The sequence below is a fragment of the Lingula anatina genome, chromosome 4 (genome assembly GCF_051362555.1).
Source record: "Lingula anatina isolate TDL-2025a chromosome 4, LinAna3.0, whole genome shotgun sequence".
Lineage (NCBI taxonomy): Eukaryota > Metazoa > Brachiopoda > Lingulata > Lingulida > Lingulidae > Lingula > Lingula anatina.
This window is the reverse complement of record NC_141770.1, coordinates 10,584,494-10,607,670: the sequence shown is the minus strand read 5'-3', so window position 1 is coordinate 10,607,670 and position 23,177 is coordinate 10,584,494. Positions and strand designations below refer to the sequence as shown.

Here is a 23,177-nt window from a genome sequence, read left to right as displayed (position 1 = left end):
TCAGTTGTTATAATTCTATTTATTGTCTGCACATCTCATACATATATTGTTACTTCCTTGTTCGAAAAGGCAGCTGAACCATTATAGTTCTCAATGACACCAGAGCATTATCATGGAAGTTAGCAATATAAACCTTTTGTTATTCACCTGAAGATATTGATACTTGTTTAAACGTGGAATAAGAATATTTTGGCAGTTTTGGGACAGTTGGATAACTTTTCAATTATTATTATCTCAAAAAGAAAGTTTTTCGTAGAAATTATATCCACCGTTTTTGATAGGCTTGCACCTTTTGCTTAATTTTCCAATACGTAGAGTAACGCTATTGTTGTCTTGCCATCAAATCTATTTTCGCAAACGTTTTTGCGATCGCTGTCGAAGCGGCTTTGGCCTTTGATATTGCGATCGCTCTTCCTCTGGCCAACGCTTTCGCTCTTGCTGCCGCAGCCGCTTTCGCCAGCGCTGCAGCGTTTGACGGCGTTTTTGCTTTTGCCACCTGAGCCGTTTTTGCTTTTGCCACCGTGGCCGTTTTTGCCTTGTTTACGGCGAGTGTCCACGCCCTCTTGGCCTGTGAAGCTTTTGTAGCAGCCTCTTTCCTGGCCATTGACCGTGCTATCACTGTGATTTGTAGCATCTGTTCATACGATTCCATGTCGAAGTAACAGTCAGGCAGTGCAATGTCCTTGATTTCGTCCCAGTCTATTCTGTCTCCTATGCCTACAACGCAAATCTCTACATCTGAAATAAAGAAATAATAGTTAGATTAATTAATTTAAAGGATAAATAAATAAATAAACAAATAAAAAGAAATCTGTACGCGTGCGCTTTTCGTTAAGACAAAGTGTTCCCGTCTTGCTTCGGACCTTTTTTATTTTAGGTCTTATCACTTCATTTTGAAATGTGTTTAAGAGAATCCTACTGTTTTATTAACGTTGAAGAATGTTATCCAGTCATTGTAGGGATTTGTAACATTGTATGTAACGGTATTTTAACACTGAAATCATGTTCGTTTGGTTTAGTTTTCAACAATCTACTAATACATTTTAGTGAACGTCACATTCCAGATTGCGTTTATGTTAACCACTAACCATTGTTCTTCAGCTCGTCTGCTGGGATTTTTGGATTCCCGCCTCTGTTTGACTGCCCGTCAGTAATGACCCACAATACTTTTACATTATCCCTCACTCCATGTTGATCAAAATGTTTCTTGGCCAATCTCAGTGCATCAGCCGTAGCTGTTGAACTGCCTAGATATAAACCCATTCAAAATAGTTTTTTTTAAACAAATCAGTTTATATGCACAAGCATAAATGCAAACGAGAAAAGAAGAAAAAATAATGAATAAACAAAACCGAATTTGTTATAAAATTTACCAAGGAGCACTTTTTGTCGTTCGAAAATAATTTGCTTTTCGTACAGGTTGATGGTACATGTACTAAATATGCGAAAACCCTGGGGCACAGTTCACACTGGCTATTGGATAAAAGAAAACCGCAAAATTATCAGCTTTTCAATTTGAAATTTCTTTTTATGTACAGACACAGATGTGTCTGTACATATTGCCATCACCTGCGTCTGTCGTCGCCGATCATGTCGCCGTCGCCGTCGCCGTACACTTTCAGCGTTAACACCATAAGTGGAAGACAGTTTTACTTTTTGGCTTTATATTTACAGAGCTGACTAATATTCGTAAAACGCAGGTCAAGTTCGAAAATAAGCATGATCGGGCCATTATTGTATTTATGCTGTTTTTTCACTTTTTAGCACATATGCAACACTGTAAACACATTTCAAGGAAAACCGATAGGCCTGTTGTCATGAAACTCACAGGAGTAATCAGTCTTACTAAAATGCAGATCAAGTTCGAAAATCGGCATGATCGGGCCACTAGTTTAGTAGTTATGCTGTTTTTTCACTTTTCAGCATATATGCAACACTGTTAACACATTTCAAGGAAAACCGATAGACCTGTTGTCATGAAACTCACAGGAGTAATTGATCTTACTAAAACGCAGGTCAAGTTCGAAAATCGGCATGATCGGGGCACCATTTTACTAGTTATGCTGTTTTTTTACACTTTTCAGCATATATGCAACACTGTAAACACAATATAAGAAAAACAGATGGGCCAATTGTCATGAAAGTCACAGGAGTGGTCAATTTTACTAAAATGCAGGTCGAGTTCGTAAATCAGCATAATCGTGCCATTATTTTAGAAGGTATGCTGTTTTTTCACATTTCCTCAGATTCAATTTTTAGGCATGTTAACAGTCTCATTATTAAACTAATAAGATACGTGAAAGTGTTTGTTTGACATTTCCTGCATCTTTACAACATTGTTAGTTGATTTTGTAAAAATGATGGTAAACATGTTATCGTGTATTGTGTAATAAAGTTTCAAAAATGGAAATAAACTCATATCATTGCAATTTGTCAGATTCAATCATTCACTATGTTCAGAATCTCAGAATGGAAGAAATTGGACATTTAACACTGCTCTATTGATACTTTTCCCATCTCATCAATTTTCTTAGTTGATCATATAAAAACGGCAGTAAACTGTTAATTTTGTTCTATGTTAAAAATTGTTAAAAATGAAAAAAAAAAAACATTTCAGAACAGTGCTGTCTTGTTTACATTTTGGCATTTTCAAGTTGTGACTTTGAAGTTCCATGGGCCTGAAGACCTTTGCTAGTCACATTTTCTGAATATCCATGATACTAATATTTTATTATTAAAAATTGATGGTCATTATGCTGTTAAACATTATGTAATATTGCATCAAAATAAAAAAAAAAAAACTATTTTGGGCACTGCTCCCATGATGACCATTTAAGAAAAACCATGTCAGTTACTGTTCTCAAACTTACAGGAAAGAAACATGGGACTAAAATACAGCTTCAGTAGGCAATACAGTCTGTTAGGTAATTCTTACTGCCAGTTAAACATTTCACATATTGGCATTTTCAAGGTGTGACTTTGAAGTTCCATGGGCTTGAAGACCCATGCTAGTCATATTTTCTGAAAATCCATGATACGTATATTTTATTATTAAAAATTGACGGTCATTATGCTGTTAACCATTATGTAATATGGCATCAGAATAGAAGAAAACACAATTTTGGGTGCTGCTGCCATGATGACCATTATGGGAAAACCATGTTACTTATGATTGCCAAACTTTCAAAAAAAGAAATGCAGGACTAAAATGCAGCCTGAGTTGGAAAAGAAGTCTAATTGGCTTCTTTTTCTGGAAGTTATACATTTTCAAAGTGTGAACTTGTTACACATTTTACTTACATTGGTATTACCTGTTGAGCATAATTAAAATTTGATGTTGAATTTGCAGTTTATTAAGAATTTACCCATTAAAGACTGTTGAAATCATATTTGAATCAGAAAAATTGACCCTGTCACGTGAATGTTTACCTTTGTCGTAATTGATTTTTCCGACAGCTTCTTTGATGGCCGCTGCACTAGTATATTGGCGTAGAGTAAACTCCACATGAGTTTTGGCCGGAGATGAAAATTCTATTAGTCCAACGTGGGTTCCAGATTGTGAAATCTTCGATTTTAGATCAATTATGTCCACTTGTGCCTGATGTAAATAGGATGTGTACAACCATATTGCAACATGTACTACATGTATATAGTAATACTTATTTGGAGGTCTATTTTATTCCTAATTTTATAAGTTAGGGCTTTTTTTTCTTGTGGACATGTTAGTACCCAATTTAATATTTCAGCGACCTGCAATGGTGTAGCAATTAGAATTTTTCATGGGCAAGTAAAGAAAAGATAAAAAATGTGAATATGGTCTTTAATTCCACCAGCAAGGTTGATAGGTCGTATTAAAGTTGAGGATATGTTGCAATATGGTCGTATGTGTATTCCGAGGCTCGCTGAGTGAAATTGAAACATTTTATTACTTCATAAAAATCTATCGCCTCAATTATGTATTTATCAACATATCGTGTTATAGCTACCTGTACCGCTTTCTTTGCCTTGTCAAAATGCTTAGCTTTAATACTACCGCTGCTGTCTAGAACAAAAAGAAAGTCCAAGTTGGGTGGCACGCCATTTGCAGTTGCTGCCACCCTTGATGTAGCTTTTAATCCCAATGGTCCCTTGACCGCTGTTGCTGCTACGCTTTCAGGGAGGCCACTGCGACCTGCCGGTTCCCGGGGCGCCACCGCTTTCTTTGCAGTTGCCGCCACCCTTGATGTAGCCTTTAATCCCAATGGTCCCTTGACCGCTGTTGCTGCTACGCTTCCAGGGGGGCCACTGCCCCCTGCCAGTTCCCGGGGCGCCGCCGCTTTCTTTGGGACCAGGAAACTGGATATTTTATCAAGGATCTTTTTGGCCATGGCATTCTGATCTACGCGACCTGCAATGGTGTAGCAATTAGAATTTTTACTCAATGTCACCTACAAATCAACCAAATTAATGTGATATGTGTCTTTAATTGTTTCCTCAAGTTTCTTTAGTGTGGAGAGCATCAAAACTTTTAACCCTCATCCACAAGGAAATGGAACCCTACGTAAACCCTGAAACCGGGCCTCAGAGGCCCGGTGTACCATGAAAATCTGACTCCCCCCAAAAACATTCAAAAATCTAATCTATTTTGAGTAAATGACTATGATCATGTAGTATGCATAATGTAGGACACATTGGCACTTTTTGTTAGTTTGCAGGTGAAAAGTTTCATGAAAAAATTTTTAAAAAAATTAAAGATTTGTATTTTACCACCCAAGGACTCCCCTATGAAAAAGCTATTAATTTGACATTTGATGACCATTTCAACATCTTTTCTTTGAGGATACTTTATGAGGAATATATTGAAAGTACTTGAAAGTTTAATGGTTAAAAAATTGGGTGAAAAAAAACAATAATAAAAAAACATTAAAAAATAAGAAAAATTAAAGATTTATATTCTAACACCCAATGACCCCCCTATGAAAAAGCTATTTATTTGATATTTGATGATCATTCTGACATCTTTTCTTTGAGGATACTTTATGAGGAATATATTGAAAGTACTTGAAAGTTTGATGGTTAAAAAATTGGGTGAAAAAGAATAATAAAAAAACACATGAAAAATAAGAAAAATTAAAGATTTGTATTCTAACACCCAATGACTCCCCTATGAAAAGGCCATCTATTTGATATTTGATGATCATTCTGACATCTTTTCTTAAGGATACTTTATGAAGAATATATTGGAAATATTTGAAAGTTTGAATGGTAAAATACTGGGTATGCTATATAAGAAGAATTCAGTAAAAAGGCGATGGGGCCAATTTCTTGAGTTAAAAATGTAGCATTTTGACATGGAAGTGCAAAACCTACAGGTAGTAAGATGAATACTTGTTTTAAAAATATTCACCAAAGTTTTCACCACCAAACTGTCAAATAATAAAAAAATGTACATCTCTGTGCAAACTATGTAGAAAACAATGGTATGGTGACTGAATATAAAACAGGTCCTTTTCTTTATGGGAATCCAAATCTCATGGGTATAAAAATGAAGATTTTCATGATTTATTTTTCATTCTTTCACTCACTATTTTATCATCAAACTTTTAAATATTTCCAATATATTTTTCACAAAGTATCCTAATAGAAAAGATGTCAGAATGATCATCAAATATCAAATAAATAGCTTCTTCCTACGGGAGTTATTGGGTGATAAAATGCACATTTTTAATTTTCAATTTTTCATTTTTTTTTTTAGTTTTTTCACCCAATAGTTTACCATCAAACTTTCAAATATTTCCAATATAATCTTCATAAAGTAAATTTAAAGAAAAGATGTAGAAATGATCATCCAATATCAAATAAATAGCTTTTTCAAAGTGGAGACAATGGGCGGTTAAGTGCACATTTTTGATTTTCTTTTTTTTTTAATGAAAATATTCACCTGCAAACTTAAAAAAAGTGCCAAAGTATCCTCCATTTTACATACTACAAGATCACAGTCATATACTCAAATAAAATAAGATTTATGAACATTTGTGGAGGGGGAGTCAAATTTCCATGGGGAGTCAGATTTTCATCATGAAAACCTGACTGGGGGAGTCAGATTTTCATGTTACACCAGTCCCTTGCTCGCTTTACCTCCACCTGGGTGCATGAGTATACATGTACACTGTGTATGGAAAATGCGAAAAAACATTTTTTTTCTCAAAATGGAAAGTTTCGCAAAGGTAGCGCAGTCTATCAGGTATGTAATAATGATAGATTTAAACTGATATCTGCATATCAGGTGACCAAGGTGACCGATTACTCATAAATAATAATTTCTCCAGGTCTGGAATCTTTCACAGGCAGATTTCATTGACCATACTGATAGTCATAGCACACATGATATTGCTTGTGTAAAACATTTTATAGCAAAGATATTTGAGGTAACATGGACTTATTTATCCCATGTGGAAGTAAAATTATTAAGCGACCGGGCCTCAGAGGCCCGGTTTCCAGGAAATGGGACTAACTTTTGGAAAAGTTAATTTCTACATATGTTGTAAATTATTTCAAAACTAATTATTTATCCATTGATGGGGTATAAGTTGCTTGAGGATTACATGAAAGGAACAGGCTCAAAACCTCATGCGAACGACGAGAGAGCAAGAGATACATGGGTCCGGGCCTGCGAGGCCCCTGAAAGGTGATTGAGGGTTAATGGCGTTAAGCTGTAATGTATAATGATTTCATGGGCAAGCTTTTAAATGTTAATGTCTTTACAAATTACAAAATGTCTCCATAGACGGTTTCAAACACCCTTTGCCCACATGGAGAAATGGCAGTCATAAGCATCTTTACAAAAAAAGAAAAGGAAGAAGGAATCCCTTGTCAGCTTTCCGTTAATTTTCCAATAGCACTATATATTGGACACCGTCCAATTCTTTGACAAGAGTTTCAAAGAACAATAGGTACCCAGTGTATTGCAGTTCTAGCACTGAAATTCCCCCTTCGCTGACGCAGAGGTCGAGGGAATCAAACTTTAAAAACTTGAACCTGAGTTGAAAATACATATGCATGTTTGCCAAAGCAAAGGCAATGTTTATTATATATATATTATTGCGCACATGTAAATTTTACACTGACACACTGCCCGTTTCACAAAAGAACTTCACCCCATGAATTATGATCTTTGTCACCTTTTGGGACCAAAATTTATCTCTACTGTGACCAAAGAAAAATGAGAGGTTCCCAAACTGAATTCCAAAATGATTGCTAAGCACATCAATATAAGTTCATAATATCATCTGTCTGAATAAAACTGCATCGTACCAGCTGCATCAAAGTCAAATACGTTACCTTCTACACTGAAGACTAATGTCGCACAAATGATGAACGCTTGGATGCTCGTCGTTTTCATCTTGAGTGCTCTCGTGTCGGGGCGAGTAGCACCGTCTTTTTATAAGGTAACCGCACAGTACATTAAAGTTGCTGTGTGTTAGTTTCCCCATTTGCGGTGATTTTACGTCACGTTCTAATTGGCATTTTGTTTTTGTCAGTGTATCCTCTTGTCAGTTTTTGTCGTTACTTTTTCAATTTTTGGAACGATATAAAATAAAACAACTGCTGAAAATTTAAGGTGGAAAAATCAACTTTCTGGTGTAAGTTTTGGGGCAGTGAGATATACCTGCGTAAACGATAATGGTGACCGTAATGCCTCCACGGCAATCTTTTAGCTGCGCCGGCCATACTTCTGCCTCCTTCTGCCGCAATTCTGCCTCCCTGCAGACCCTTTACTCTCTGACCACAGGGGTCTCTAGTAGTCTCTTTCAAGATTGTTGAATTGTCTCTTTTTCAATTTTGTGTCTGGCTGCACTAGAGACCTACCCTCTACCAGGGCGACTGATAGATTTTTTGCAGATATTCACAGATATGTCTGTAGATAGATAGATGGTCATTTGGTTCTAATTCATTTGGTTCTGGTTAATATTTATAAAAAATCTATCAGTTGCCCTGGTAGAGGGTGGAAGAATGTAGACTTGAAATGAAGTTTGAAATTGCCTTGTACTTACACAATGATCTGAGTTGATGTAAATACGGTTAATACCTTGAAGACGACGTCGGGTCTTCTATAATACGCTGTTATGTCAGTTTGCATTTGAAGGAGACAGAGGAGAGAGGGGACGCATCGTGAGGCAACGTATAGGGTTCAATTAAGACATATGTCTTTTCACATCCAAACGGCATCAAACTCACTTTTGAAAAAAAAAGCAGTACGTTTACTTGACTATAAAATATCAAGCCAAACGCGTACTTTAAATGAGGTGTGTTTGAGGTATAAAACTATGGCCCTCCATAATGATAAAAATGAACCGGGTGAACCATTTACTACCATACAAATATCCACCAGCCTCTAATCCAGGTTTCAATCGCTTGTGCCCTTGCTGTGCTGAGAATATAATCATAAGAAAATGTTGAAATCACCGTAAATTACTTTGGGTTTGGTCACGCAGGTAAAGATGATCATTAAACAAAAACATACACGATTTCCGACACGTTTCTCACGACGTCGTTACAGCCTTTAGTCCAGCAAAAGACCACCTGAAGTAGTACCTTTGTCATTACTAACTACCCACTCAAAAAGCCTATCATGAAGTTGATTTCTGACATTTGAAAAAAATACGTCAGCACAATTTTGTAAATATACGTGTAGAGAACGTGTATTCTGGAGCATGATATTGCGGCGTTGGACGCTGTATGGTGTATTCAACATAGTCATATTTAGTTTGCCGACAAGAAATGTAAGAACCTGATCGAGAGCTAAGGGACACTTTCTTTTGTATCTAAAAAGTTACTACTAATTTGTAGACATATTATTCTAAGACTTTTCTCTGTGGATGGGAAGTTTTTCTTATTTATTTGCAATAGTTATTTTTAGTTTTCCGAGCATTCTTAGAATAAGACTTTGCGCTGGAAGACATTCTATTGTATCTCGACTTTATTTCTAGTTTTGCAAGATGTTAAGGCAATGCTTTACATTGCAGGAGATTTTCTATTGTATCAAAATTAGTCACTTTCATTCGATATATTCTTCCACCATCCACCAAATTTTGTAAATTTTGCCTTATACCTAAGTTCTAAGCACATTAAAGATTCCACCTTATTGATACCTCCATCCAGAAATGAAGTAAGAAAGTAAAGGCCAAAATGAAACATTTTGTTAGCAATATTTCAGGATGGAAGTTGGGAGGTATACATCCCAAGTTTCATAGATTATTGGCCTTTAATTATCAATATGCTCATCTGCCATTTCCACAAAAATCTGTAACTCGGTTCGAAGGAGGGTTTGAGTCTTGCTGTCTTTAGCTTCTCCATTTTAAAGGTTAAAAAGATGTGTTATGCTCATGAATTGCCCTCACTTCTCTCTATAAGATTTTGTGACCAGAAGCAGTGGAATTGTATTTTTAATTTATAGTTTAAAGAAGTAAGCTAAATTTTCTGAAATTATATATTTACTTTAAACGATTTATGGAGAAAATAAACAGTCCTTCAATATTAGAATTCCTTTTAACAGTATTCATAAAAAGTAAACACCTTATTTAATACACGGTGTAGTATGGACGGTTTTAAGTGCATTTTTCTTTCAACAATATGTATGACAAAAGCGCATGATGCTGATTCTAGTAAGGACATTTTTGTCAAGCAGATGCTTTAATATATACCACTAAGTGCTTTAGAAAGCGTATCAAAAAGAGTATCATAAAAAGAGAAATGCGTTTAAGCAAGATCCGTGTAAGCGTTACATCACCACAGCGGTTCAGGTAGCGATTATCAAAACACGTTTGTACCGAAATGCACTTTTATTAACAATATGATGTTGGGTATAATATTGCTTTTAGCGTTCGTGCCTCAGGCAAAAACTGAAGACATTGCTGGTCTGGTATGTTGCATGTACAGAGCTTGGAAGGTATGTGGTTTTCTATTTGATTATTTTCGTATTAACATATAATTTATTGAATGTAAGTTCGAATACATGAAGGTAATCACAAGAACGTGAATCTCTATCAAGAAAAATGTATCAATGCTCTTTTTGCTTGACTTTAGCTACATATTTTCATTTAAACACACATTTATGTTCACATTTTTTAGTAATGATAAACTGCAGAATTTAAAAATAATTACGTATTTTATTTAGTTTGTTCATTCATCAGAGCAACCCTCCCTCAATTCTCCATCTTAAAACTAAACAATATATTGTAATTTCGTAAAAATTATCAACGATTTACATTGATAGACGTCTCACACTAGCTGGTGTGAAAGCCTTGAGAATCCAACCTGCATTCCTCCTTATAAATAAACCATGCTATAGGCCAGAATAGGCCCTGACCTATGTGAACGCGTCCACCTGCCAAAGAAAGAGAAAAATTCCACATCGATGTGACAATTACACACTTGGTATCTAGATTGCGCATGGTTGAACACTCGTGCAATATGTTATAGCAAGGAGTTAAAACACACACCCACACACAAAATATACAGATAGACATCATTTCATTAAAAAAATTCAGAACTTCAACTTCATGTAATAAAAAAAATAAATGTCTGAAAACTAAATTGAAGGCTTCGCAATACAACTTTATTTCACAAAAAAACCAATGCTAAAATTTTGATGGCTCACTGATCAAGATACAATGAACAAAAGCTAGCCGTCAAGCTTATTTTGCCGAATCAAATAAACGACAAAGTTACATGCCATAACGTTTTGTTTAATTTTTGAAATTTGCTTCGGCATCACAAAACGGGGAAAAAAGGCAGACGACAGATGGCTATCTAATATCACGTGTTTTGAACACGAACAATGGAGATCAGCCAATCAGATTTGCCCAATTTTTACATTGGGACACTAGTAAAAAAATAGGCGATCGATTTTCATATCAAGTTCATGCATAAATGCCTACTTTTACAAATCCACATCACGAAACCGATCCTGATGGGTGATCTTGTAGAGCATTCAAAGATAAGAAGTTCCAGAAATGTGAAAAATTGGCCGTCCCGTTTTATGTCATTTGTCTTTGTTCGTAAGCCGTGTTAGCAAATTTTAAGGTTTCGGGTCTCCTTTGTGAAATTGTAAAGATCACGTTTCAGAGATTTTCCAAATAGGTCCCAATTAAAAGTCCAAGGCACATATTTGATCCGTTCTAATATTACATTTTATTTCTGTTTACATACAAACTTGCTATATACAAAGTGAAACCTGAGAATTTACTGAACAAGATAAAAATTGGCATCTGAAATGCTGTTAAAAGGAATTCTAATATTGAAGGACTGTTGATTTTCTCCACAAATCGTTTAAAGTAAATATATAATTTCTACCAGTCGCAGGCAGCCTGCGCAGCGGAAGCAGGGAATGGGGCTTAAGTGGAAAACGAAACTGGAAACTAGAAACTAGACTTCAGCACTCTGTTTGAGAGTGTATTTGAAAAAGACCACAAATGGCGATGAAAAATTGCACTTGCGGCACTGACAGCGACGCCACAGGCTCGGCTATTTTTTTCTCCCCTACAGGTAAGGTGTTTGTTAAGTTAAAAACCACGCGTCTCATCGAATTTCGGGTCATAAAATTTCATGGGCAATTAGACTGAGAATAAAAAAAGGGAAAATGTTTTTTGGGAATTGATTTTTGCTCCGGTATCAAATTTCTGCGCCCGACAGAGCTTACAAGGCAACAACCTCTTCCTGTGTCGTAATTTTGTCTAAATGCCCACACACATTCTGTTGTAATCTCCACTGTCCGATTTTTTTTCATTCACAAACTGTATTTGTAACGCGGTTAAAAAAGAGTACCAATTAAAGGTGACTCTTGGTATTTCAGGCGTAGAAAAAAAAACTAGTTGTTAATTACAGAGACGCCCTCAAATCAACCGCCAATATCTATGAACGCCCTAATTTTGTCTCGCGTTACATCTACATCGTTTTTCTTTTTCTTTTTTTCAGAAAATCCAATGTCGTGAACCGGCACTGTCAGCGTTCTGCAGGTGCGGTATACGTCTATTGCAAGAACGGAGGAGTTAAAGGGGTGATTGGTTACATAAAATTTTGTTATTCATCCTTAAGATGTCACACGATCTACCTCGATATAAGGACGGTGGCATTAAGTATGCATTCTCTCTGGATCATTAAAAGTCAAGGTGTGCACATGCTGCTTATAAAGCGCCTCTGATGCTCGGCTCTGTCTCGTGGGCTGAAAACTCTCCAAATAGACACTCCGGGGTCAGGGCATTTTTTTTTTCAGAAGGGACAACAATCAGCGACTTCATGTCAACGTTCAAACGACATTGTAGGTCATTGTTGAAGAAAATTCCTCCCACGACTGGTTGAATTTTAGAATCAATCGATGCAGTTGATTTGTAAAAGAGAGACCGACCGGTGAAGCGACCGACCTTGCTCTTGCGAATAGACGCTCGGATTGGTGGAAGGATCTAGCTCCCTGTGGTGAGGAGATATAATAACCGCGGATTGACTCCCTATATCATCGCATCCACTACGAAGATCAAACTTACCTCTATACTCATACATAGATGGACATAAGACTAGTGCAAAGCTTACGACTAACCTGAAACGGTAATACACCTGAGCAAGAAAACTTTAGAGATTTTAATTGAGATTTTATCTTTTTTGCCCTTGCAAGATCAGGATTTAATTTGGGAATTTTGAGAAAAATTTCGAGAAAAAGTTTTCCAAGTGGCCGCCGAGTCTTTGGAGTGATAATCTTAACGGAGAAAAAGAAAAGGGGCGTCATTTTGCTGTCATCTTGGAACAGTATTACATGGACATGTCTGGTCTTGATGAGCTTGACCATTGGTCACGTGGATTCGGGCTACTACGCAGGTGCTCATTTTTCCTATCGCCCCGCAAGTGCTGATGGACTCGGGAATGCGGTGAGTGCAATTATGTTTAGAAATGTCAATCTCAGCCCTATAAGTAAACGATTTCTTTAAGCTGTTGAATTGCAGTGTTGTTACGACCACGTGTTATGCACAGCTTTTGGAATAAATCTCATTGAAAATTTCAGATTTTAACATTGAGACCCCCCCCCCCAATAAAATGCTCAGCTACGATCACGATAGAAGCACAAAAACACTAAGACCCCATTCCCACAGATTTTAGATCGATCTATCCCTGTGGGGAGTCTCACTAGATTACTGTCAGCTTAGCCGGCTTAAGCGTCTGTCCCGGCTACTAAAAGCTGTAAGGGGGTAATTAACTGTCGCGCGCTTGCCTGACTGCAATTTAGCGTGAACCCCCAGGGAGTTAGGTCGATCCGGATGGATCAATCTAAATCTCTGGGAATGCACTCTAATACAGTATGGCCCGAAGACTTGTTTGTATAAGTTGGGGTGGGGACATATTGCATAAGTATCGAATTTTTAGCAATTTTGAACCACTGTCGTTCTTTGTCATCATACCAATGAAATATTGTCTCAATCGATTTACCGCAGTAATGAATATGTTCCACCTTGCACGATTGAAAAAAAAATGGAAACAAATCTTCAGCGTTGCCTCAATCACTGGACAGAAGACATCACTGAGCCTCTTTCACCCCATTTCCATAGATTTTTAGATCGATCTATCCCTGTGGGGAGTCTCACTAGATTAATGTCAGCTTGGCCGGCTTAAGCGTCTGTCCCGCCTACTAAAAGCTGGAAGGGGGTAATTAACTATGGTGTCCGCTCGGCTGACTGCAATTTAGCCTGAACCCCCAGGGAGTTAGGTCGATCTAAAACTTAATCTTTAGATCGATCTAAATCTCTGGGAAAGCACCCTTTGACAAGTAAAAACATACAAATGCTTTTTAATAAAGTTTAAAAACTGGCTTTATTATTGACGTGAAGAGTTTCTCTTATATTCTTCAAACTAAATGTTTTAATTTTATTTATTTAAACGTCAGTCTACGATTGTGCATTGAAATCGGACAAGACAAAACAAAACTAAACCATTGATCTTGTCACATAACCTTTGATTGAATTTAGTCCAACTGGATAAAAATTTTATCATTATGAAAACGAAAAGACTGAGTTCATTTTGTGGAATTTAATTTGCAAGATTTATCTTCAGTTTGATTTATCACCACGTAGAGTTACGCTAGTGCCGTCCTGCCATCGCCCTTGCTCTAGCTTGCGCCATCGCGGCTCTGGCCTTGGCCAACGCTCTTCCTCTCGCTAACGCTCTAGCTTTAGCTGCTGCAGCCGCTCTTGCCATCGCTCTTGCCTTTGCTGCCGCAGCCGCTCTCGCCATTGCCAGCGTTTTCTCGTTGATGCCCAGCAAAGCTTCGTACGACTCAACGTCGAAGTGACAGTCGGACATTGCAATGTCTTTTATTTCCTTCCAGTTTATATTGTTCCCTATGCCAACAACGCAAATTTCTACTCCTGAAATAAAGTAGAAAGATATTTATTTCAATCTCCAATATTAAGTGTTATTATTAAAATTCAAAGGCGAGTTTGCACTTAAGCCGGTTTAGGAACGCATTGTGCCTCTTTTGTTAAAGAGAAATTATTCCCATTTTAGACTTTAATTTTTCTATTTTATTATTTTTTTTCGATGTAGGGCGCGTTCAGATTCACACATCGTGCCAGTACCAGCTAGAACTTAGCAGGGAATTCCTGCTAAATTACAATCAATGGAACCAGCTTAATCAGCACACGATAGCTGAGTACATGTACCCCCTAACTACTGGAGGAGGCGCGTCAGACAATTAAGCTGATTCCACTAACTGCACTTTAATAGCGAGAATCCCCCGCAAAGTTGGACCAACCCAGGTAGTACGATGTGTGAATCTGAATGCGGTCACAGTAAAATGTTTTAGAGAATCATATTTGAAGCGTTGAAGAAAGGTGTAAAAACAGTAATAGACGTTTTAGGTTTCCAACAAATGTCAAGTCAAAGATATGTGCATCAGTGTCAAGATGTTGTCCTAATTAAAGGTTCTCAATATAAAGAAAACGAGGATCACTTCTCTAGAAAATTATTAAGTCTCGCGAGATGAGTAAAATTGTGTTACTTGAAAACGACACACCTGTCCCAGTTAATAATTACTTCTCAAGCTACTACTATTCTTTTGTGAATGTCATTCTGCGCGTTGATAGTGTATTAACCACTTACCATTCTTCTTCAGCTCGTCTGCTGGGATTTTTGGATTCCCGCCTCTGTTTGACTGACCGTCAGTAATGACCCACGCTACTTTCACATTTTCCCTCACTCCATATTGATCAAAATGTTTCTTGGCCAATCTCAGTGCATCAGCCGTGGCTGTTGAACGGCCTAATATAAAACGGATACAAATTAGATTTGGAAAAAAATGTACATCTAATTTAAGACAATGATCACTTTGCAACTGTTTTTCCACAAATTACCATTCAAATTTTCATCATCTTATTTTGAGTATTATTTGAACCTTGTTGCACATTTTACATCATATTAGAATGTAAACCGCAGAAATGTTGACATTGGTATTTTAGTTTGAAATTTCATTTTAACAATTCATCTTTTTTAGGGACTGTTTATTTGAGAAAATTCGCCCTCAGCGTTTTGTTTTAAAGATACCGTATTTAAAGCGGAAATTTAGTGCCTTACCATCGTCGTAGTTAATTTTCCCGACTGCTGCTTTGATGGCCGCTGCACTAGTATATTGGCGTAGAGTGAACTCCACATGAGTTTTGGCCGGAGATGAAAATTCTATCAGTCCAACGTGGGTTCCCGATGGAGAAATTTTCGATTTTAGATCAATCACATCCACTTGTGCCTGTGTTTTGAAAAAAAAGTTTAAAAGACAATAAGGGCTGATAATTTTTTAATGTTTGGTTTACTTTCTAAATGTACAGTCGCAGTGTACATGTAGGTGATGCATATATCAGATACAGACACCTTGGTTCGAAAGGGCGAATGTATAGGTTTACCGAAGTTACCCCGAATTTCACCGAAGTTCTATAAATAGCACAAAAAATTCTCGATCACAAGTCGGATCGCTGTTATTCTTAAAGGGAAACCGACATTTAATATTAATTTTACTGAAATTCCCTTCAAAATGTGGACACTGACAAATGTAATTCCGTAGTTTTCGTTGTGATGTTCGATGTGCAAATTTCATACATCTTATTCATTCATAGTATCTTTTGGTGGAAAAATTCTAATTCCACGTTAACCTAGTATTGATTTTCAATGATGTTCTCGCATAAATAAAATTGAAGTGTTTAATTTTTTTTAAATTATTTAACAGTTTATCAATTAATTAATTAATACGTTTATTTATTTATATACCGAACTATAGCTTACCTGTACCCCTTTCTTCGCCTTGTCAAAATGCTCAGACCCAATACTACCGCTGCTGTCCAGAACATAAAGGAAATCCAGATTGGGGGTCACGTAGGTAGTTGTTGCCCCCCTTGATGTTCCCCTTGGCCCTGCCGGTCCTCTTACAGAGGGGCCACCGGGACCTGCTGGTCCGCGGGGCACCACTACTTTCTTTGGAGTCAGGAAACTGGATATTTTATCAAGTATCTTTTTGGCTACGGTGTCCTGGTCATCGCGCCCTGGAATGGTTTAGCAATTATAATTTTACTGAATGCCACCTTTAATGATTATATGGCCTAATTTTTTTCCTTAAATTCATTAAGACGTTAAATTACAAGTAGCTTTTATGCTTGATAACTTCTCCTTAGAAATTCAGTCTTCTTTTCAGTCTGCCATGGGTGAGAATGTTAACGCATCTGCTTCTAGTGTTATTTGCCTCTAAGTAAGGAAAAAGGTTCCATTCGATGGTGTCTTAAAAAAAAGAATCCCAAGTTATCTCCCCGTTTTTGCATCCTTCATGAGTTTTCTTAAATTTTAGGCGACTCGTTTTCTCCACAGTTTTTCATGAAGTCAACCACGGTATTAGTGCAAATTCTTTGTTTAGATCCTACATCTTACATCAGTGCAGCCGTTATGAACAAATACATCAATATGTGTTAATTCTGCAGGTTGGTGATGCCAATGAAACGACCACTAGATCTCACCTCCTTCATTAAAATAAAATACATTACCTTCTACAATAAAGACTAGTGTCACACAAATAATGAACGCTTTGATGCCTGTTGTTTTCATCTTGAGTGATTTTATGCGTTGGTGCGGACTACACCGTCCTTTTATAAGGTAACCCCACAGCACATTAAGGTTTTAATATGCAACTTTCCCTATTCGTGGTAATTATACGTCACAGTCCAAGTAGCATCCTTTTCCTTGATAGTTTTAAAATAACGTTACTTTCATGAACGCTCCTGTAACTTTATGTTACCCGAGTCCTAGCCACAAACGCCATAAAACACCTTTGCCTAGTTGAAAATTTTATGTGGAAATGATTTACCTTTTAAAACCATATCCCTAATCAGAGTCGCCTCATATGGCCGCACCCTCCCTCAACATTCGCTAAAACCAACGTTTGACAGCTATTAGACCGCTTTGAGACTATTACTATTGTTCCCAGTGGTCCATATACCAAGAAGTGATATTTCCTTGTATGTTTACCTACTTCTGCATTCGCTTGGATACCAAATAACGGAGTGTCACTTAAAGCCAATAAAGATACTACGTAGAATGGTAATATTCAGGAGGGACCACATAAACTTAACAGTCAGAAGACTGAAAAAATATATCCCTGTTTGTGGTTAGGTAAGGCCTGGGCAAAATTGGTAATTTTGTCCATGGGTAAAGGTATGCCAGAAAAAGGGGCAGCAGTATTTGCATGTGTGCGGAAGACCGCTTTGTTAACATTTATAGGAAATTATAAGGAAGCCTCATAAGGATATGCTTAAGGATATATACTTTTTAAATTCAGTGCGCGTGCGTGAGGCTGTTTCCAAAACAAGCTGTCCGGCAAATGTGACGTAAATCTGAACAATGACAGCTGTAAACTGGCCAATGACACAGAGAGATTTTTAGTCGGATCACCGACCTGCTGACTCTGTGTGGGGGAAGCCTGAATGGAATGTTATGTGACGCCAAGGTTGGATGACAAGTTATCAGAGATGTTAGAATAATTACCATCCATACTGTAAGTTGAAAAGTACAGACAGATATTCCTTTGGCAGCATGGGACGGTGAAGACGGCAGCGATACTGAGGATATAAGACATTTGTTTTACTTGTATGGAAGATGTTTGCGTCCAAGACATTTCGTGCGGATGCCATTTGATCTGGGGAATAAAACGGGTGATAAATCTTGATGCAATAGGGAGCAAACAACCACGTGGCCACTGACGAAAAAGATGGTCATTTCCACCAGGTTGGGAACAGTTCATCTTTGTCTTTTGCTTTTTGTATGGATAATGACACTTTGTGGAATTGTTGAAGGTTGGAATTGAAGTGGAGGGGCTTACAACGAACGCGGTAGTAGCGTAATGTTGATGTTGTACAGTAAATGGAAGACAGGCGTATTTATGATAGTCGGGATATGCGACACCAAGAAACTAGTGATAAAAAGAATTGTGACTGACTTACATGTAAGTGAAACTGTGCTATTATTGTCGTTCAACCGAGTCGTTACACCATCCATGCAATCTCATTTTTTGTCCTAAGAATCAATTACTTCACATGCCTTCGTGTGACTAGATTCATACCATATAGTACATAGCAGTAAATACATTCTTCTTGAGAAAAACATTACTGTTATCTGTATTGGTTTATATAATTGTAATGTGAATAAATTTGTTTAAAATATTGAATTCTTTCATCATCTGTATACACGTGGTCGACTTGTCGTCGTATTGTAAAATTGCTTTATTTATTTTACCCAAAAATGCCTCCAAATTTTGAACAAGCAATTGCGTTTCATCTATCATTCAGCAGTTACATAAAATTTACCGAGTCTTTTGATTTTAATAGTGGTAACCTCATAAACGCTTTCTAAAATAGAAAAAAATCCTAGCTATACTGTTGACTGATATTACCTTTAAAATAAGTATTTCTTGAAACTGCTTAACTACGTTGCATTGTTAATTTCAGTTCAGTCCAATGTTCATTTGAGTTTTTTAATCTTTTAATCCCGACTCATTATTTTTTTAATAAATTTTGCCCAAACGTTAATTTTATCCGTACCTTCTACGTTCAGATCACACTAGAATGGAACAGAACAAAAAATCTTGTGTAAAGAAATTTTGATATAATTTGTCCAAAAAAGTCAAGTCGCCGATAAGAACTAAAAACGCGGGGTGAAAATTTGGGTGGGCTACCGGGTGAATAGAGGAAGCGCTGACATATCAGACTGAGAACCTGAAGTTACAGGATTGATTCCCAAATATGGTAAATTTTTGATAAAAAAACGAGTATTCGTACCATAACTATAAAGGTGAGAAACGAAGTTTAGGGTGGGTGGTTGGGTGAATAGAGCAACTGGTAACGTTGCTGACTGCAAACCAGAAGGTTACAGGATCGATTCCTAAACACGACACATTTTTGTGGAAAAAAAAAAACAGTTTTAGCCCCATAACTATAAAGGGAAGATGCAAAGTTTAGGGTGGGTGGTTGGGTGAATAGAGCAACTGGTAACGTTGCAGACTGCGAACCAGAAGGTTACAGGATCGAGTCCCATGGAACATTCATTTTGTAGAAAAAAGATTTGGACCTCATTGACTATAAAGGTTTCGTTAAAATTGCGCGAAATTCTTTGGGGTCAATGGCTCAGTGGGCACCACCACTGATTCTAAAGTCATAGAAATAAGAATAGGAGATCGAGATGGACTAAATCGGGTAAAACTTTTTTTATTGTTATTTAAAATTTTACTAAGACAAACACTACAGAGAAAAATATGAAACCTGATTAATTAAACAATAAAGAAGATGAAAGTAATTAATAGGCTTTATTCGTTTAACTTCAATAATATTATTAAAGCACGGCTCAAATTACACAATATCAAGATAACGGCATTAAATTTGTTACTACAATGTACGACAATCCAAACATCTGACTTTATTCATAGTAATCGTAAGAATCCCACCTCCCAGTGTAATGCAAGAAAAATTAATGTGCACACTCCTCCAAACTATATATATATATATATCGTTATGGTGGAAAGGACACTGGTGGTCATGGTTCTGTATTTAGACAGCCAAAAATTGCAGACTTAATAATAATAAAAAAAAAAAAAATAAATAATAATAATATTCGCAACCTTTAGTTCAAAGTTTTTAAAGGATTGTGAAATACATGTATAAACGTTAAATATGTCAAATAAAGATAGCATATGTTGATTCAGAAGCTTAAATGGGACAATGTAGCCATAAACTTTGAAGAGCACGAACAAGACTGACAAAATGTTCAAAGTTACAGAAAAAGTGAAAAATCATATTGGAAAAAGTACAACAGACTCGCCCAGTTTTATATATTGGTACAAAATGACGCTTACAAAATGGTAACTTTCTGATAAAGATTTGCCAGGGGCGACTACAGAATTATACACACATTTACTCTCAGTGGTTTGTGTAGCGTCTCACTTTTATTAACCATTTCCTAATATTATGCCATACCTATTTTTTAAGTGAAAAAGACAACTTGCACTAACACAGTTAAATCCAAAGCGAAACAAAGTGTTCTAGCATACAGATTTTTAAATAACCAAAACTGTTTTGGAATTTAGCACATTCTCTCACGTTTGGAGTCGCCGAAGACCCAAATTTAAACAAAACTGGTAAAGTGCTTTCTACGTTTTGGTGGGACAATTTCTTACAAATGTAGGGGCCGTGTAGTCATTTGCCTCGGTATTTGGCCTTACATGCTAAGCAATGCCTACTTGCCCTAGTACTATTCAAGGCTGAAATCTGAGGCACACGGTCACTATAATTCATATATATTCAATACGCACGTACATATTTTGCAAGTAAACCCTTAATAACACTAAAATGTTAAGAATCATATCAATTGTTACTGTTGGATTACAGGCTTCTTTCAAATGTCCATAGGCTACTCAGGATTATTCATATTGAAATCAAAATCATTTCAACTGTTGTAACTTCTCCATGGGGGCATATCTTCGTCTCTTGAATGCACTGGCGACTGAAATAACATATTCAAAATGAGAATTTAGACACACAAGAAATTATTTATTCCACGGTTTAAATCCAGTGTAGTAATTGTTCTCTTTCATATATTATATAGTGAATACCTTGTGTTTCTGCTGTTTACGCAATTTCCACATAAGAGTCTATATACATATCAAAATTTTAATAGATATCGTCACAATATTTACGAAATACAAGTCGAACTGAGCATTCCAGCTTTCACTCAGCTTAAACAGATAAACTGCCAAAACTTGGGGATTACATGTACATTTGTACTGTAAAAAGAAACCCTGGCATATAATACAATTTTGAAATCCTCCATCTTATTTCAAAGTTTTGTGCTCACGTATTTCTGCCAGTAGTGAGACACGCCAGTCAATCAACATGCAAACTGCAGACTACTAGTACATGTACTTACACGTTGTTGTTGTGGCCGGGTAGAGCAGGTAGCTTTGAACAAACCAGGCACCATATTTTATCCACGAGAATCGTCATTTCGTCCTGAAATCTTTGCCTAACATCATGGCTCCCTAAATGAATACTTGTCACTTGCAGCTGGCATAATTTGAATAACAATAACAGGTCAGGTGGATCGCAGGCTCATGATTGTGTTAGCGAAGTTCTACCAGCCCGGGAGCGAGCCGCGCCCGATTTAGAAATACACGCTATTTCGAAGACCAGACTTTCCAGTTTGTTTTTAGCTTCTCCTATAATGGTGACGGAGACTGGTGAATTTCTAATTAACAGCTCCAAATTGGGTTTATACAGAGTAATTTTCTGACTGGTATTGGATAGGCCATACCTTTGCGATTTCGAGATCATTACAGAAATTTTCATCTTTAATATCGAAATATTCCTTGCTTAATATGATTAAGACTAATCATAAAATTTAAAAAGATAGAAAATGCAAAGAAAATCATGTAACAGGTACACTATGCGGGATTTACCCGCCAAAATGAAATTTTTCTCGAGAAAAAAAACACATTTTTCCCACTAGCAAATCGTTGCTCAAGCCGTTCCTGCATTTAGATTTGATGTTTTACTAATTTTTTATTTAATAATTGGCCAGTCATTTAGAATGTCATGTCTTACTGTGCACTTCAGAAGGAACTATCGACGTCAGGTACTTTTATCCGAGGGGGTTTACAGATTTTAAGGTCTGAATAGGGAAAGATTAGTAGCTTTGCAGAATAAGTAGACACTAAAATATGATTTGGGGGATTTTTTTTCCAAACGCGTGCAGTATACATTTAAGATCAAAAGCAAGGGCTGTCAATACTGCCAAATTTCTCCAAAGGGAAATTAGTTACAATAAGAGAAAAAACTAGGTCTGCTCTGTAGAAGAAAAATTTGGAACAAGGACGAGGTATAATAATCATCCGATATGTTTATTGATACTCTGCAGAACAGTTCATATACGCGTGAGAATAAATATGAATAAGTTATAAATATTACTGAAAGTATAATGCTGAATACATACATTAGCAAATATATTAAAAATAAAGCAGTAAAGCACTTGGTCTAAATAGGCTAGTATTCTAGCTACATGTATGCTTGCACAATATGACATGCGTAATGTTCACATATATATAACACATCTACAAAGCCATGAAATATTCAAGGCATGCAATCCAGATATACAGAAAATTATTTAAGTTTCAGTTTAAGTTTTTCACCAATAAAGATTAACATGTGAAACACCTATACATGTTTCAATATAAATAATATATCGTTATTTAAAATATTATTATAGGCCTATACAGAGATTAAAACAATTTAGAACACTTAAACTATATTCAAAACTGCCGGAACTCAAGCAAATGAACACGTGTCCTGCGATACATTTAAACTCTTCAAAAATTCAACTCTCATCTTCAAGAGTCCACAGGCAATGTTACAATGAGTTTTACCGCAGAATGACATTTTGAAGCATGAGGACCAACGCCACCTATTGTTTATGCAGAGTACTAGTGCGCAATAAGCAAGTAGTTAAACGCTACACAAGATGCTGGGCCTCGTCGTCTGCCATATCTGAATAAGAGCGCGCCATAGCTTGGGCGATATGATCCTTTGTGTTCCAGCCGGGCCTGGGGAGATGAGGAAGATAATAAATATTATAAAAACGTG

General features: G+C 36.7%; 2 protein-coding genes and 1 long non-coding RNA gene across 3 annotated transcripts; 1 reads left to right on the top strand and 2 right to left on the bottom strand.

Annotated features, from left to right (window-relative positions):
• Positions 1-7,480, bottom strand: LOC106162790 (uncharacterized). The gene is made up of 5 exons (XM_013540208.3): positions 7,321-7,480; positions 3,987-4,387; positions 3,430-3,598; positions 1,089-1,247; positions 1-738 (listed from the first exon to the last, which is right to left on the bottom strand). The coding sequence occupies exons 1-5, from the start codon at positions 7,379-7,381 to the stop codon at positions 323-325; spliced, it is 1,206 nt and encodes a 401-aa protein (XP_013395662.2). The 5' UTR covers positions 7,382-7,480; the 3' UTR covers positions 1-322.
• Positions 7,481-9,858: 2,378 nt separating this feature from the next.
• On the top strand, positions 9,859-18,713 carry LOC147762269 (uncharacterized). The gene is made up of 4 exons (XR_015334011.1): positions 9,859-9,928; positions 11,338-11,526; positions 11,956-12,899; positions 17,834-18,713. It is a non-coding gene; the product is annotated as an uncharacterized LOC147762269 (long non-coding RNA).
• Positions 13,802-17,344, bottom strand: LOC106164669 (matrilin-4). The gene is made up of 5 exons (XM_087011651.1): positions 17,043-17,344; positions 16,294-16,550; positions 15,595-15,763; positions 15,124-15,282; positions 13,802-14,390 (listed from the first exon to the last, which is right to left on the bottom strand). The coding sequence occupies exons 1-5, from the start codon at positions 17,101-17,103 to the stop codon at positions 14,104-14,106; spliced, it is 933 nt and encodes a 310-aa protein (XP_086867777.1). The 5' UTR covers positions 17,104-17,344; the 3' UTR covers positions 13,802-14,103.
• Positions 18,714-23,177: the final 4,464 nt, after the last annotated feature.